General features: G+C 44.4%; 1 protein-coding gene across 1 annotated transcript in view; it reads left to right on the forward strand.

Moving 5' to 3' along the window:
* Nucleotides 1-13,214, forward strand: part of SLC17A8 (solute carrier family 17 member 8) — a 47,884-nt gene that overhangs the window by 20,010 nt on the left and 14,660 nt on the right. The window contains exons 4-5 of the mRNA XM_032788520.1: nt 12,033-12,147; nt 12,704-12,791. Of these exons, the coding sequence (XP_032644411.1) occupies nt 12,033-12,147; nt 12,704-12,791 (203 nt within the window). The remainder of the gene's footprint in view (nt 1-12,032; nt 12,148-12,703; nt 12,792-13,214) is intronic.

Below are 13,214 nucleotides of genomic sequence, written 5' to 3' on the forward strand. Positions count from 1 at the left end.
TGATGTTTTCCCGGAGGAAGGAATGACTGACGACATTTACCCAGAACCACCCGTGACAATAATGATTCAACCCAGAATTCCAAGGGGCGGGGGAGACTGCGGGAACTATGGGATAGCTACGGAAGAGCTACCCACAATGCAACGCTTCAGAAATCGACGTTAGCCTCGGACCATGGACGCACAACGCCGAATTACTGTGCCTGGTGTTGCCGCATGAAATCGACTTTATAATATCAGTTTTATAAAACTGATTTTAGCTAATTCGATATTATCCCGTAATGTAGACGTGGCCTTACTCACCCAGTCCACAAACCAGCTAGCACAACCATAGCTGTATCACCAGTCTTTTGATCTCTCTGAGCTACCCACAGAATGGACCAACTCAAACTTCCACAAACCTACCAATATTTTACTGAGTAAAGCTGAAGTCTTTTTTTTTTTTCTTTTTTTTTTTTTTAAAAAGTCTGAGAAATAGCACTCTTGGTGGGAAGATGAATCTGTGACACCTTACAGCTCATTTAAAATATCTGTATCCATTTCTACAATCCAAATATGCTGCAAATTACACACAATCTAGTGGAAATGTGAATTCAATACAGAGCATACTTTCTATAGTGAAAGTTATAGTGTATCAAATGTCCCTATTTTAAATAACATAAAGTTATTGCTTGTAATATTAAAAAACAATAACAAAAACACCATCAAAAACACTTGTGACATTTTGGTAGAGGTTTCCATGTACTTGTATTGAAAAAGTACAGAATATGTCCATATCAGCTGGTATATGTAATTCTGTGACTCGTGCATCCAATTTATGGTCTCAATATGCCTATTTGAACTCTAATAACCAAACTCCACCAATTCAGCAGAGAAATTGGTGCTGGGATGGGAACCTTAAATGGGTGTATCACTTCCCATATCTCACAGGCAAGAAGTCAGTTAGGTTTCATACAGTAAGTGGCAAGCTACTGCTACAGTTTCTAGCATTAATTATACTACTTGTTTACCATGTTCACTTTGCATCAGAGCCTCCATATCCTGTTTCTAAGTTGCAGAATAGATTCTCAGAGAAACAGATACAGATGTAATAATTTTCTCCAGCTTTTATTGACTTTTAAAAAATTGCAATAAGTTATACTTTGCTCTTTGGTCAAATAAATTTTTGATTCTGTTTCCTCTATTTTCTTGTAAACAATAAAATCATAGATAATTGTGACCTAACTGCATTTATTATATCCATCCCTAGGCACATATCACTCTATTGATGCACACAATGTAATACTTCTGTGTCTACATGACTTTCACAGATGTCATCTATGCAGTATACTGTGGCCTCAAGGACTTGACCATGATAAGTATGTTTAGAACTCAGGACTTCTTGAGACAGACTAGGTCCCTGAAAATTCCCTAAATGAGAATTTCTATTTGCAGTAGTAGTATTAAGGTTTATATCTAGAGATACTCCAAACTCCCTTGTTTTCACTTGTGTTCATGGAACTATTTTCTCCAGATTTAGTCCAGATGGGTTCACCACCCATCCCAGTTTCTCTTTCAGAAGAGGAAGGATGGCCTTGTTGTTAAGGACCTGGATAGTATATAGGAGATCTGGGCTCAATTCCTGACTCTGCTACAGACTCTCTTTGTGAACTTGGGGAGGTTGTTTGATCTCCCTGTGCCCCATCTATAAAAGGTTATAGTATTTATTTCTTTGTCCCTATCCTTTATTGGTCCTGTCTGCTTACACTCTAAGCTCTTTGGGACAAGGACTGTCTCACCACATGTTTGTACTGAGTGTAGCACCATGGAACCTCAAACTCAGCTGACCTCTCTAAGCCCTACTATAATACAAATAATTTATAATAATAATTTCAATTCTCAGTGCAAAGCTCAGCTGAAAACACACTGGGTAACCTGGTTTTGCACTGGAAGTAATTCAAAACAACCCAAACTCACAAATTTCCCTTCAATTTGATGTGAAACCATAAATTACCCAATGTTTCCACAGATCCACATTGACTTGAAAAGTTCATCAACCATTTAATGTGTCCCCTTAACTTACTGCTCACCATTACAAAATATGTCTGACTACTGTAAAGTACCATTTTAACTTGTCCATTGTTATTTACTAATAAAGAGACACTGAACCTGAGGTGCATCCTGATATTGGCTTTCTGGAATAGAACACCACTGGCTAGCAGAGTCCATCATTTAAGAACTCCATTCTGATTTCACACTGGCAGCTTGCCAGGGCCCTGAATGGTGAGGAGAAAAGAATACATGAATGAATTAGAAACACTGGGCTATTTTTAGCCAAGGAAGAGACCAGTTTATCTTAGATACAAGGTACTGCACTGCTAGCAAGATGATGGCTGTTTTTGCAAACGTTCCTCACCCTCGTAAATAGTAGCAAAACACTAGCTAATCCTAGCTCAGCCACTCTTATTTAGATCTTTGGCATACAGAGAAATTATATGGAATGAAACAATACATAACGTGAATTCAGTAATTAGAACTCTGCAAGTGGAAAATAAATCCTACTCTTTCCCTGCAGATCATTCTTTCCCTTGCTTTTTTATCTACATTCCTATGGTATGCACTCAGGGGTGAAAGTAACTTAAAGAACTTAACAGTACTCTGGAGTCTTTAGAAAGGGGAGCAGCCTCAACTGGAAGAGGCAGGGCCTGTAAATCCCCAGCCACTTTAAATCAGGATTTAAAGGGCCTAGGGCTGGGACTGTGGTAGCAGCAGCTGGGAGCCCCGGGCCCTCTAAATCACCCCCCAAACTACCAGCTGCAGAGGCCACTGGGATCCCCAGGGGTGATTTAAAGGGCCCAGGGCTCCAGCTGCTGCTACTGCAGCAGAGCCTTATACACTTTAAATCACCACTGGAGGGGGCCCCGGCCTCTGGCAGAGCTTTAAAGGGCCAGGGGCTCTGCTGCAGTAGCAGCCACCAGGAGCCCCAGCCCTTTAAATCACCACCAGAGTCCCACTACCGCTACCCCAGGGCTCCAGCAGTGGGGCTCGGGTGTCGATTTAAAGGGCCCTGGAGGGTAGCGGCAGTGGGAGCCCCGAGCCCTTTAAATTGCCACCTGAGCCATGCTGCCGGAGCACTGGGGTAGCAGTGGCAGCTGGGGGCTCAGGTGGTGATTTCAAGAACCCAGGGCTCTGGCTGCCGCTACCACCCTGGGTGCTTTAAATCATCCCTGGACCCCTGCTGCTGGACCCCTGGGGAAGTGACAGCAGGGCTCCGGCAGCTATTTTAAGGGCTGTGGTGGTAGTGGCTGCTGCAGCCCAGGATACTTTAAATAGCCACCGGAGCCCCGGCGCTGCTACCCCAGGGCTCTGGCAGGCTCCAGGGATGATTTAAAGGGCCTAGGGCGGTAGCTGCACCAGGCGCCCCGGGCCCTTTTAATCACTGCCTGAGCTCTGCTGCCACTTCCCCAGGGCTCCGGCAGCAGGGCTCTGGTGGGAATTGTCACCAGGAGAAGCCGATTCACCCCAGTACGGCACACCAGCTCTTGCTGGTACGTTGTACTGGGGCGTACTGGCTTTCTTTCACTTCTGAATGCAGTGTAATTCCCTGAAGTGTGAGGACTCCTACAGCATTCTGATAAAGAATACATTTCTCTTGACGGCAAGGAGTGGCCAGTGTAGCCAAACCCCTCACCTCCTTTGGTAATAACGGATGTAGCACAACTAAATATTCACTCAGCTTTGAAAATGGCCCCTTAAATGTCCATGGGTGACCATTTGCTTCCACTGCCATTTTTTGGCATTGTGAGTCTTAGAACATTTTTCATATTGACTCTGTTCATTTTATTGTCGCTGTGCCCTCCCAGCCCATTTGTCTGTTGTGTCCATCAGCTGAGTCCTGCTTGTCATGGGAGCTGTCAAAGGCTGAGACTGTCGTCTTTGCTGACGTCTGTACAACACTCAGCACCCAAAGGGACCTTGGTTCATAGGCACTACTGTGATTGTGGAGAATGAGGGAGTGATGTGTTTTAATTTTATGAATACTAGGTGCACTGCAATTTACCTGTTATCAGGCCAGACTACAAGGAGCTAAATCAAAGGAGTCTGTTTGGAGACAAACAAGAAACAAAATAATGGGAAAAATAAGGTACAGTCCAGATAATAGCAAAGGTCCTTGAGGAAACAATGGGGAAGTTATTAATCGGGCAATACTCACTCTGCAGTTACTGTTAGGCTGGCAAGGTTTATTTTCCCAGACTTGAATCTAGGACCAGAGGGGATGCTAAAATCTTAATGATGCTGGTCTGGCAAAGAAGAGGGGAGGGATCTGAGTGCCCTGGGACAGCAACTGACAGACACAGAGAGGGAGAAATGGCAGCAAGTGGGTTGACTTTCTTGGACAAAGGCTGGGGGGGGGCAGGGGTTGGACTGAAGGGAACTTACAAAAGCTGGCAAGGAAACAATAGAGGGTAGGTAAGACCCCAGTCAGATAAACCCCCCCCCCTTTTTTTTAAATCCCTTTGCTTTGTGTGCTCTGTGCATTTGGGTGAATACATAAAGTTTTGTTTTGAAGAAGTTGTTTTTGAGCCACTTTAATCAGCTGCTGTCACAGGATGAAAAGGGCTGACAGGTGCTAAAGACAGTTGGGCCTGTCAGATTAACAGGGTTGGTAAATGAGTAGTGGTGGGGGGTGCCCCTCAGATCCAGTCTGAGAGTGGTAGAACTTGTCGTTCTACTCAGAGAGCAGTGAAGGCATGCTCAGTATAAATCTAGCTCTGGCATGAGGGGGAGGGACTAGAGGACCTCTTGAGGTCCCTTCCAGCCCCACATATCTGTGATTCTAAGGCAGCAGCCTGTGGGGGCTGCTTTAACGTCTGCCAACTGGCTATGGTCCCTGTTCATCAGGGCCAAATATGTGCATGAGTGGATGGTGTCACAGGGGCCTGATGCTTCAACTTTGCACCAGGTGAGAGCTCCCCTAGACTAGGATAATTCTCAGGGAGCTGGATCTGGTTGATTCGAGACTCCGGCAGCACAATGGGGACAGAATCCAGCGAAGAATCTGGCTCATTAAATTAAAAAAAGTAGTTTGCAAATGTCCTCTTACTACGGTAGATATCTTATCAGGGATCACTACTGTGACATGATCATTAAGCTGTTTCTTGGTGATATGAAGTTTAATAATTTCCAGAGACATTGGATTAGTGAACCTAGGAGATGCATAGCATATGTAATGCAATCCACAGAACTGATTTGTTGTATAGAAATGAAATTCATAGATTTTGTCAACAAGGTATGAAAATATAAGAAATACAGTAAGTTTTAGTTAATTTTTATGTTAATACTAACTAAATAAAGATTCCCATTTTTGGTCAGGCACCTTCTTTCCACCTTATTATTCCCACTGTCTGTTTTTTCTGTTTTCTTCCCTGTGGTATTGTAGGTCCAGTTTTTAAATGAATTCTTTAACAGGGCATCCAAATGTGATATATGAGGTCTCAGACAGGCAGGTAGATGCTTCATCTATGCCATGGCCCTGGGAGTGGCAAGCAGTGCTTAATTTGTGCCAGGGCTCAGCCCCGGCACTTCTGGGCTTGGCAGTTCAGAGCCCCGGCACCTCTAGGCTTGCTGCATCAGTTATGAAAGTAAAACAATTGCTTGAGCATTGGCACTTAATTGATTGAACCATGGCACCACTTTCATTGTAAATTAAGCATTGCTGGCGAGCATCCGGTTTATGCCAGGTAGAAAATGATTGTCATATGATTCAGTTTCAGACACTTTTTCTGTCACTTCTATTGTTACTGTTTTTACGGTGCAGGAAGTGTTGCACTGCTCTCTATTTACACTCAAAAAACTCCAGGCTCCCCTGCCTGAAAGGATTCACAGTCAGACTCAGGTATGCTAGGTAAACTTGCACTGGAAAGTTGGGTTGTCCTGTCCTTCAACTCCAACCATGTTTGGCACACAAGAATGTTGCCTATAGCTGTAGTCTTGCCACAGACCCTTCTGCTACTCTTTTCCTTGTGTCTGAAATTGAATATATAGGTTGGGTGACTGCAGCCAACATAAATCATTTTCAGAACTCATCTAGCCCTATGTGAATTCAGATTCTTGAAAAATTTGAACATAGCTGTGTCCTGCCTTATTAAGAATTCAAGAGTAGGGATTCTTAATTTTTTTTTGTAGGGCGCATCATATCTTACTAAAGATGCTGCCTTTTAGTCACCTTCCCTCCCAGTTACTATCACATAAAATCTTTATGGCAATTGATGATATGGAAAAGTAATATTAGGAAAGTAGTATCTTTTAAACTGTTTTCTAATGCAGATTATCTGCTGGAAACTAGCAGAACCAGCAACATGGCTCAGGAAAGCTCTTGAGCCAGTGCTTCACATTAAGCATGTGCTTAGTGTTAGGGGGGTTATTCCTTCATCCTTTCATTGTCCTGGTCCTTCTTGCATGAACAGAGAGCAACAATACCCAAAGTGCAAAGGCGCAAACAGTTTGATGTTTATTGGGGTGAACTTCCAGCAAGCATGATTCCAGTTTCCTTCCTTAGTGTCCCCCTTTCCAGATCTGATACCACAGATCCTTGCATGTTTCCCTCTTCCTGTTCCCATCCCCTGTTCCCATTTTCCCCTTTAGCAAGACATGATCATAATTCCCCCATCCCCAGTCCCTATTTCCATTCCCCCACCAACTTTCTGATTGACTGCAGACTATATAGTAAAACCTGAGTTTTGCTTAGCTATTCCTTAACCAATCATTTTACTGAAATTTAACTAACCAATCCTAACATATTGTAACATGGTTATTTAACCAATTTAACCCACCACCTTAATTAGTTTACACCCAACAAAATTAATTATGCAGCAGACAGAAACAATTACAGAACCAGACAGAGGCCATGCAAATAAACATACAAAACAATACAGAAGTGAGGATTTCACAACTACGTCTATACAGACATAAGGGTTCTCCAGCTGTGTCTATTGATAAGTGAGTTCTTGCCAGACAGGAGGCGATCAAACTAAGTTTCTTTTACATCTTCTAGGCTCTTCCTTTCTCTGGAGGTGATAGGAATAATCAAGACAGGATTGTATTCCAATGCCCAATAGCACCTTATTTCAATGTGACTAGTTTGGAATGTGAGGATGTGACCATACACTTCCCAGCTTATGGCTGCCTAACTACATCTTAAGCTGAAGGCTTAGCCTGTCACAGTAAGAGAAGAGGCCATCCACAGACAGTGATCTTTGATTCTTTCTTTATACTTCTAAAACTATCTAAGGCCACGTCTACACTACGGATAATATCGAATTAAGCTAAAATCGGTTTCTTAAAACTGATATGTAAAGTTGAGTGTGCGCGTCCAACTAGGCACGTTAATTCGATGGTGTGCATCCATGGTCCAAGGCTAGCGTCGATTTCTTGGAGCGGTGTACTGTGGGGTAGCCATTCATAGCTATCTCATAGTTCCCTCAGTCTCCCCCGCCCCTTGGAATTCTGGGTTGAGAGCCAGTGCTGATGGGGCAGAAATCAATTGTCGCCGGGTGGTTCTGGGTACAGCCTCACCCCTCCCTTTGTGAAGAGTAGCAGACAACGTTCACAGCCTTTTTCCCTGGGTAACTGAAGCAAACGCCATAGCAAGCAAGCATGGACTCTGCTGAAAACAGTAATGCTATCGTGAACGTTGTCAATACCTCGCGCACTTGGTGTGTCAGCTGACATGAACTGCAAAGGCAGGAGAGAGAAGGACGCAGTTAATGGCACCGCGGCGACGAGAGCGATGAGGAATGGACACTGAATTCTCCTAACCGCGGGCCCCTGCGTTTTGGACTACTGCTGGTAATGGGGCAGGTTCTACCCATTGAACACCGATTTGGGCGCGTGGAAACAAGCACAGACTGGTGGGACCGCAATAGTTTTGCAGATGTGGGACGATTCCCACGTGGCTGCAAAACTTTCGCATGCGTAAAGCAACTTTCTTTGAACTTTGTGACATGCTTTCCCTGCCCTGAAACGCCATAATACTAAGATGAGAGCAGCCCTCACAGTGGAGAAAGCGAGTGGCAATAGCCTCTGGAAGCTTGCAACGCCAGAACAGCTACCGTCAGTTGGGAATCAATTTGAAAGTGGGCAAATCTACTGTGGGGGCTGCTGTGAAGCAAGTAGCCAAAGCAATTGTTAAGCTGCTGCTACGAAAGATTGTGATCCTGGAAACGTGCAGGTCATAGTGGATGGCTTTGTTGCAATGGGATTCCTAACTATGGGGGGGGGGGCCATAAGATGGAACCCATATCCCTATCTTGGCCCTAGAGCGCCGGGGCACCCAGTACGTAAAACCGCAAGGGGTACTTTTTCAATGTGCTGCAAGCACTGGTGTGATCACAAGGGACGTTTCGCCAACATCCACGTGGGATGGCCAGGAAGGGTTCATGACGCTCACGTCTTCAGAAAGCACTACTCTGTTTAACCGGCTGCAACAAGGGAATTACTTTCCCAGACCAGAAAATAACCTTTGGGGATGTTGAAATGCTGTCGTCTCTCGAGGTGACCCAGCTACTCCCTGATGCCATGGGCTACCATGAAGCCATACACAGGCAGCCTGGACAGTGGTCAGGAGCTGTTCAACCTACAGGCTGAGCAAGTGTCAGGATTGGTGGTAGAATGTGCATTTTGGCCGTTTAAAAGTCGCTGGCGCACATTACTTACTCGCTCAGACTCAGCCAACCAGTGTCCCATTTGTTATTGCTGCTTGCTGTTGCTCCACAATCTCTGTGAGAGTAAGGGGGAGAACATTTATGGTGGGGTGGAGGCTGAGGCAAATCACCTGGCGCTGAGTACAAGCAGCCAGAGCAGGGCAATTAGAAGAGCACACCAGGGGGCAGTGCGCATCAGAGAAGCTTGAAAACGAGTTTCAGCACGGGCCAGGTACAGTGTGACTGCTGTGTTTGTTTCCCCTTGATGAACCCTCCTCCTTGATTGACTCATTTCCCTGTAAGGCAACCCACCCTTCCCCTTTATTACAGCTTGCTGAAGGAAAATAAGTCAGTATCGTTTAAAAATCATGTATTCTTTCTTAAAAGTCATTCCTGTAAGCAACCCACCTCCCCCTTTGGATGTATTCTTTTATTAAAAAGTAATTATAAAAAGAGGCAGAGAATTATCAAGATATCCCGCCTGCTGGTGCTTTGGAGAAGGATAGGAGGAAGGAAAAGGCATTAAGCTCATTTCAACGTAATGACAGCTTTTTGCTTGGACTGTCCAGGGGGGTGGAGTGGGCGGGGGCAGAAAGCCTTCCCCCACCGTTCTTACACGTCTGGGTGAGGGAGATATGGAACGTGGGAGCTTTGAGGTGGTTAAACATGGGCTGCAGCGGCACTCTCTGTAAGCCGCTGCTCTTCCTGAAGATCCACCATGCGTTGGAGGATATCAGTTTGAGCACGCAGGAGCTGCAGCGTAGCATCCCGCCACCGCTGATCTTCCTGCCTACACTCTCATCTCGAGCGTCTCTCCTATCCTCCCGTTCACATGGCATCTTTCCAGTACTTTGCTAGCACCTCTTCCAGCTCATTCTGATGAGTTCTGTCATTGCATGTTACTTCCATATTTCTGAGAACATTTCATCTCGTGTTCTCTTCCCTCCTCGGCTTATCTGAGCTAGCTTTCAGGATGGCGTAGGGAGGCCGGACAACTGTGCAGCTGCATGGGGGAGGGAAACAGGGAAAGAAGTATGTAAAAAAGAAACATTTTACGAACAATGCTTGTACTCTTTCACAGTGATAACACTATCCACTTTACATAGCACATGTGATTTCACTACAAGGTCGCATTTTCATCGTTTAATATTGAGTGCCTGTGGCTCTGTGTTTGCAGATCTCACAGACCCAGTGTCCAGGCATACCAATTAAGCTTCCATGCGGCCATGGTAAGGCTTTCTGTTTGACTTCTCCAGCGTTCATATACACAGTGATCTATGATGCCTTGTTTCTGTTAAGAGGAACCAGCAACCCCAAACCCCCTTCTTTCCCTCCTCCCCCACCGCATGGCTGCTATCATGTAAGATCACTGGTAATGATCGTGGCTGTACCTGGAAGATTCCTGCTCGCCACCGCTGAGAAACTCAGCGCTATCATTCCTCCTCTCCCCCCGCTTTGCTACGAGCAAGGAAGGATTAAGCGGCTGCGCCAGTAGGAAAATTGCCATGTCTGCCCCCTAATTAAAGTCCTGAATTTCAACAAGGTTACACTGAATGATATAACTCTCCTGAGAATACCACCGCAGGATGCAGAACGTATGTTTCTGGAATGCCAGCAGTCACCTGGGCCATACGCGGCTGTGCTTTGTGAAGCTATTATTCCGAATTACTTGCTACATGCATGGTGTGGAAAAGTGTCATAACAAGGGGGGACAAATAGGGCTGCCTTGGCCCAGAAATCTTCTGCAAAATTCTTTGAGTACTTTCAAGAGCGATTCATGAGAGATTTATTTGGAGATTTTCGCTCAATCCCCAGACATGTTAACGATCTTTTCTGTAACTGTACTGCTGCGAATGCATCCCAAGCCTGATGGCAATTCAATCATAAAAAATGCTTGTTTAAACCATATTTGATATTTACAAGGTACACTCACCAGAGGTTCGCTTCATGGCTTCACTGTCGGGCTTGTGGCTTGGGAGGGCTGGGACGGGTAATTCTGGGGTCACAAAAAACTCCTGGTCGTTGAGCTAATGGAGTTGCTGTGTGCTCTCAGAAGCTCTTCCTCCTCTTCCTCTTCTCTCATCTTCCCCCCCACAGAATCCTAGCCACGCGTTGACTATTACATCCCGACCTCTGAATCCAGTACGGCCAGGGTGGGGTATGGTTGCGCAGCCCCTAAAATTGGCAATGCAGCTCACGATAGAAGGGCATGTTTTCGGCCCTGACGCAGACCTTTCCGCTTGTGCTCTCTCTGTTTTATGGTATGCCCTGTCTGAGAACTTAACTTTTACTCTGCACTGCACTGAGTCCCTGCTGTGGCCTTTTCCCATCATAGACTTTGAAAATTCTTTCAAAATATTTTTTCATTCGTCTTTCAAATGGAGTTCTGTTTAGCATCTGAATCCTCTCTCCCCATATAGCGATAGATCAAGTACCTCTTGTGCGGTCCAGGCTGGTGCTCTTTTCGATTCTCAAGGAGACTGCATTGTTACCATGCGCTGAATGAGCTCTGCTTGGTCCTGACTGCTGAATCAGAGCCTCCACGCTGGCCAAACAGGAAATTGAATTCAAAAGTTTCGTGGGCCTTTTCCTGTTTACCTGGCCAGTGCCTCAGAGTTCTGATTGCTGTCCAGAGCGGTCAGTGGTGCACTGTGGGATACCTCCCGGAGGCCAATAACGTCGATTTCCGTCCACACTAACACTATTCCGAAGTAGGAATATCGATTTTAGCGCTACTCCTCTCGTCGGGGAGGAGTACAGAAGTCGATTTAAAGAGCCCTTTATATTGATATAAAGGGCGTTGTAGTGTGGACGGGTACAGCGTTAAATAGATTTAACTCTCTTTAAATCGATTTAAACGTGGAGTGTAGACCAGGCCTAAGTGATAAGAATATACCTAAATTCTTAAAGTATAGGCCTTTGCAGACAGGCCTGAATATCTGTATCCTAACACTTAGATTCCATTGAATTCAATAGGATTTAAGCCTGGACTTAAGCACTTTCCTAAACAGGGATGCTTTCCTGAATCAGGACTCATGGAATCAATCAGTTCACCATGAACTTCCAGAAAGTGCTCCAAGGACCCCAGTTTGAGAAGAAGAAGAAAAAGAACCAGTAGACTTTTCTGTACCAATTTTTGAGTTTATGCAAAACTCTTGTTTTAGGTACAGGACTCATACCAGGGACAGATTCAGCTCTGGTGTCTGTACTTGCAACTCTGTTGACTTCATATTCAGAATTGACTTTGGCTCATTGTGCAAGTCCTTTGCAGGTGAAATGGCACAAATTATGGGCCAATGTCTTTTCTGTCCAGTGAACAATAAATATCTCCCCTTATTCTGTTTCTTTCCACAGGGTATTTGGAGCAGCTATTTTCCTAACATCTACATTGAATATGTTCATCCCGTCTGCTGCAAGAGTACATTATGGCTGTGTTATGTTTGTAAGAATTTTGCAAGGTCTCGTAGAGGTAGGAGCACTCAGCATTTTGGCCTGATTATATTTCACTCATTTTGGGGGGTTCAGTTTTATGTCAGAAAAAGATTCGCTCAAGTTTTCTAAATAATCCACATTGCTCCTTATTGTTCATTTTTATCCAGTGATGATACTTAGTTTTTTACTCCTGCTGAGTATTACTGCTAGGAGAAGGCCCATCTTTATAACATTTCTTTATGCTTTAACATGATTAAATTTAAATCATACCTATTTACATATTTCAATTAGTCTAAACTATACATTCAAAAGACCAGGATTATAGAATGGAAAGTAGATCTACCACATTTTAATACTATCATTCACTGCATGCCCTATATATGTAAACATTTCCAGCAGAGCACTTTACCACTTAAATTCTTGTTCAAAGCCATTCACAATCTTCATAAGCAACCAACAAAGTTCTTTATAGCTGTCCTCAGCCCCTCCCATACCGCTTATTATTGAAGAGCAATTATACCAGTTGAAAATAACAGCAACTGTCAACAGTAAAAGCAAAATTATGTGATGTGTGTGTATGAAATGTTTGCTAGGGCGTGACCTATCCAGCGTGCCATGGGATGTGGAGCAAATGGGCTCCCCCGCTGGAGAGAAGCAGGCTGGCAACCATGTCTTTTTGTGGTAAGTTTAGTGATTTCTAGATTTTCTGTGTTTCTGATGTATTGGTGTTTCCACTTAGAAATTCTTTATTATACTTAGTCATATTGGCTTGCAAGTGAAATATGATCCTCCTCATTAGAAGGAGGGAGGATAGTGATGGGGAGGAGAGAGGACGAAGAAGATGTAGAACTGGTGGGTCAGTGAGTGGGGAGAGAATGCTGCAGAGACGCTGGGACAGAGAAGTGAAGAGGAGAGTGAAAGCAGTGAAGGTAAAAGTGGACAGTGGGGGGAAAAAACTAGGAAGAAGATGGAGACGTGATAAGGAGAGAAAATTCAACAAAAAATTTGAAAAGATAGAAAAATCACTGAAAAAAATAGTCTGCTAGCAAATGCAGGCATTGAGGGACCAGGGGACTGTAATATCAAACACAGGATGAAAAGAGG

The sequence above is a fragment of the Chelonoidis abingdonii genome, chromosome 1, assembly GCF_003597395.2.
Source record: "Chelonoidis abingdonii isolate Lonesome George chromosome 1, CheloAbing_2.0, whole genome shotgun sequence".
NCBI lineage: Eukaryota > Metazoa > Chordata > Testudines > Testudinidae > Chelonoidis > Chelonoidis abingdonii.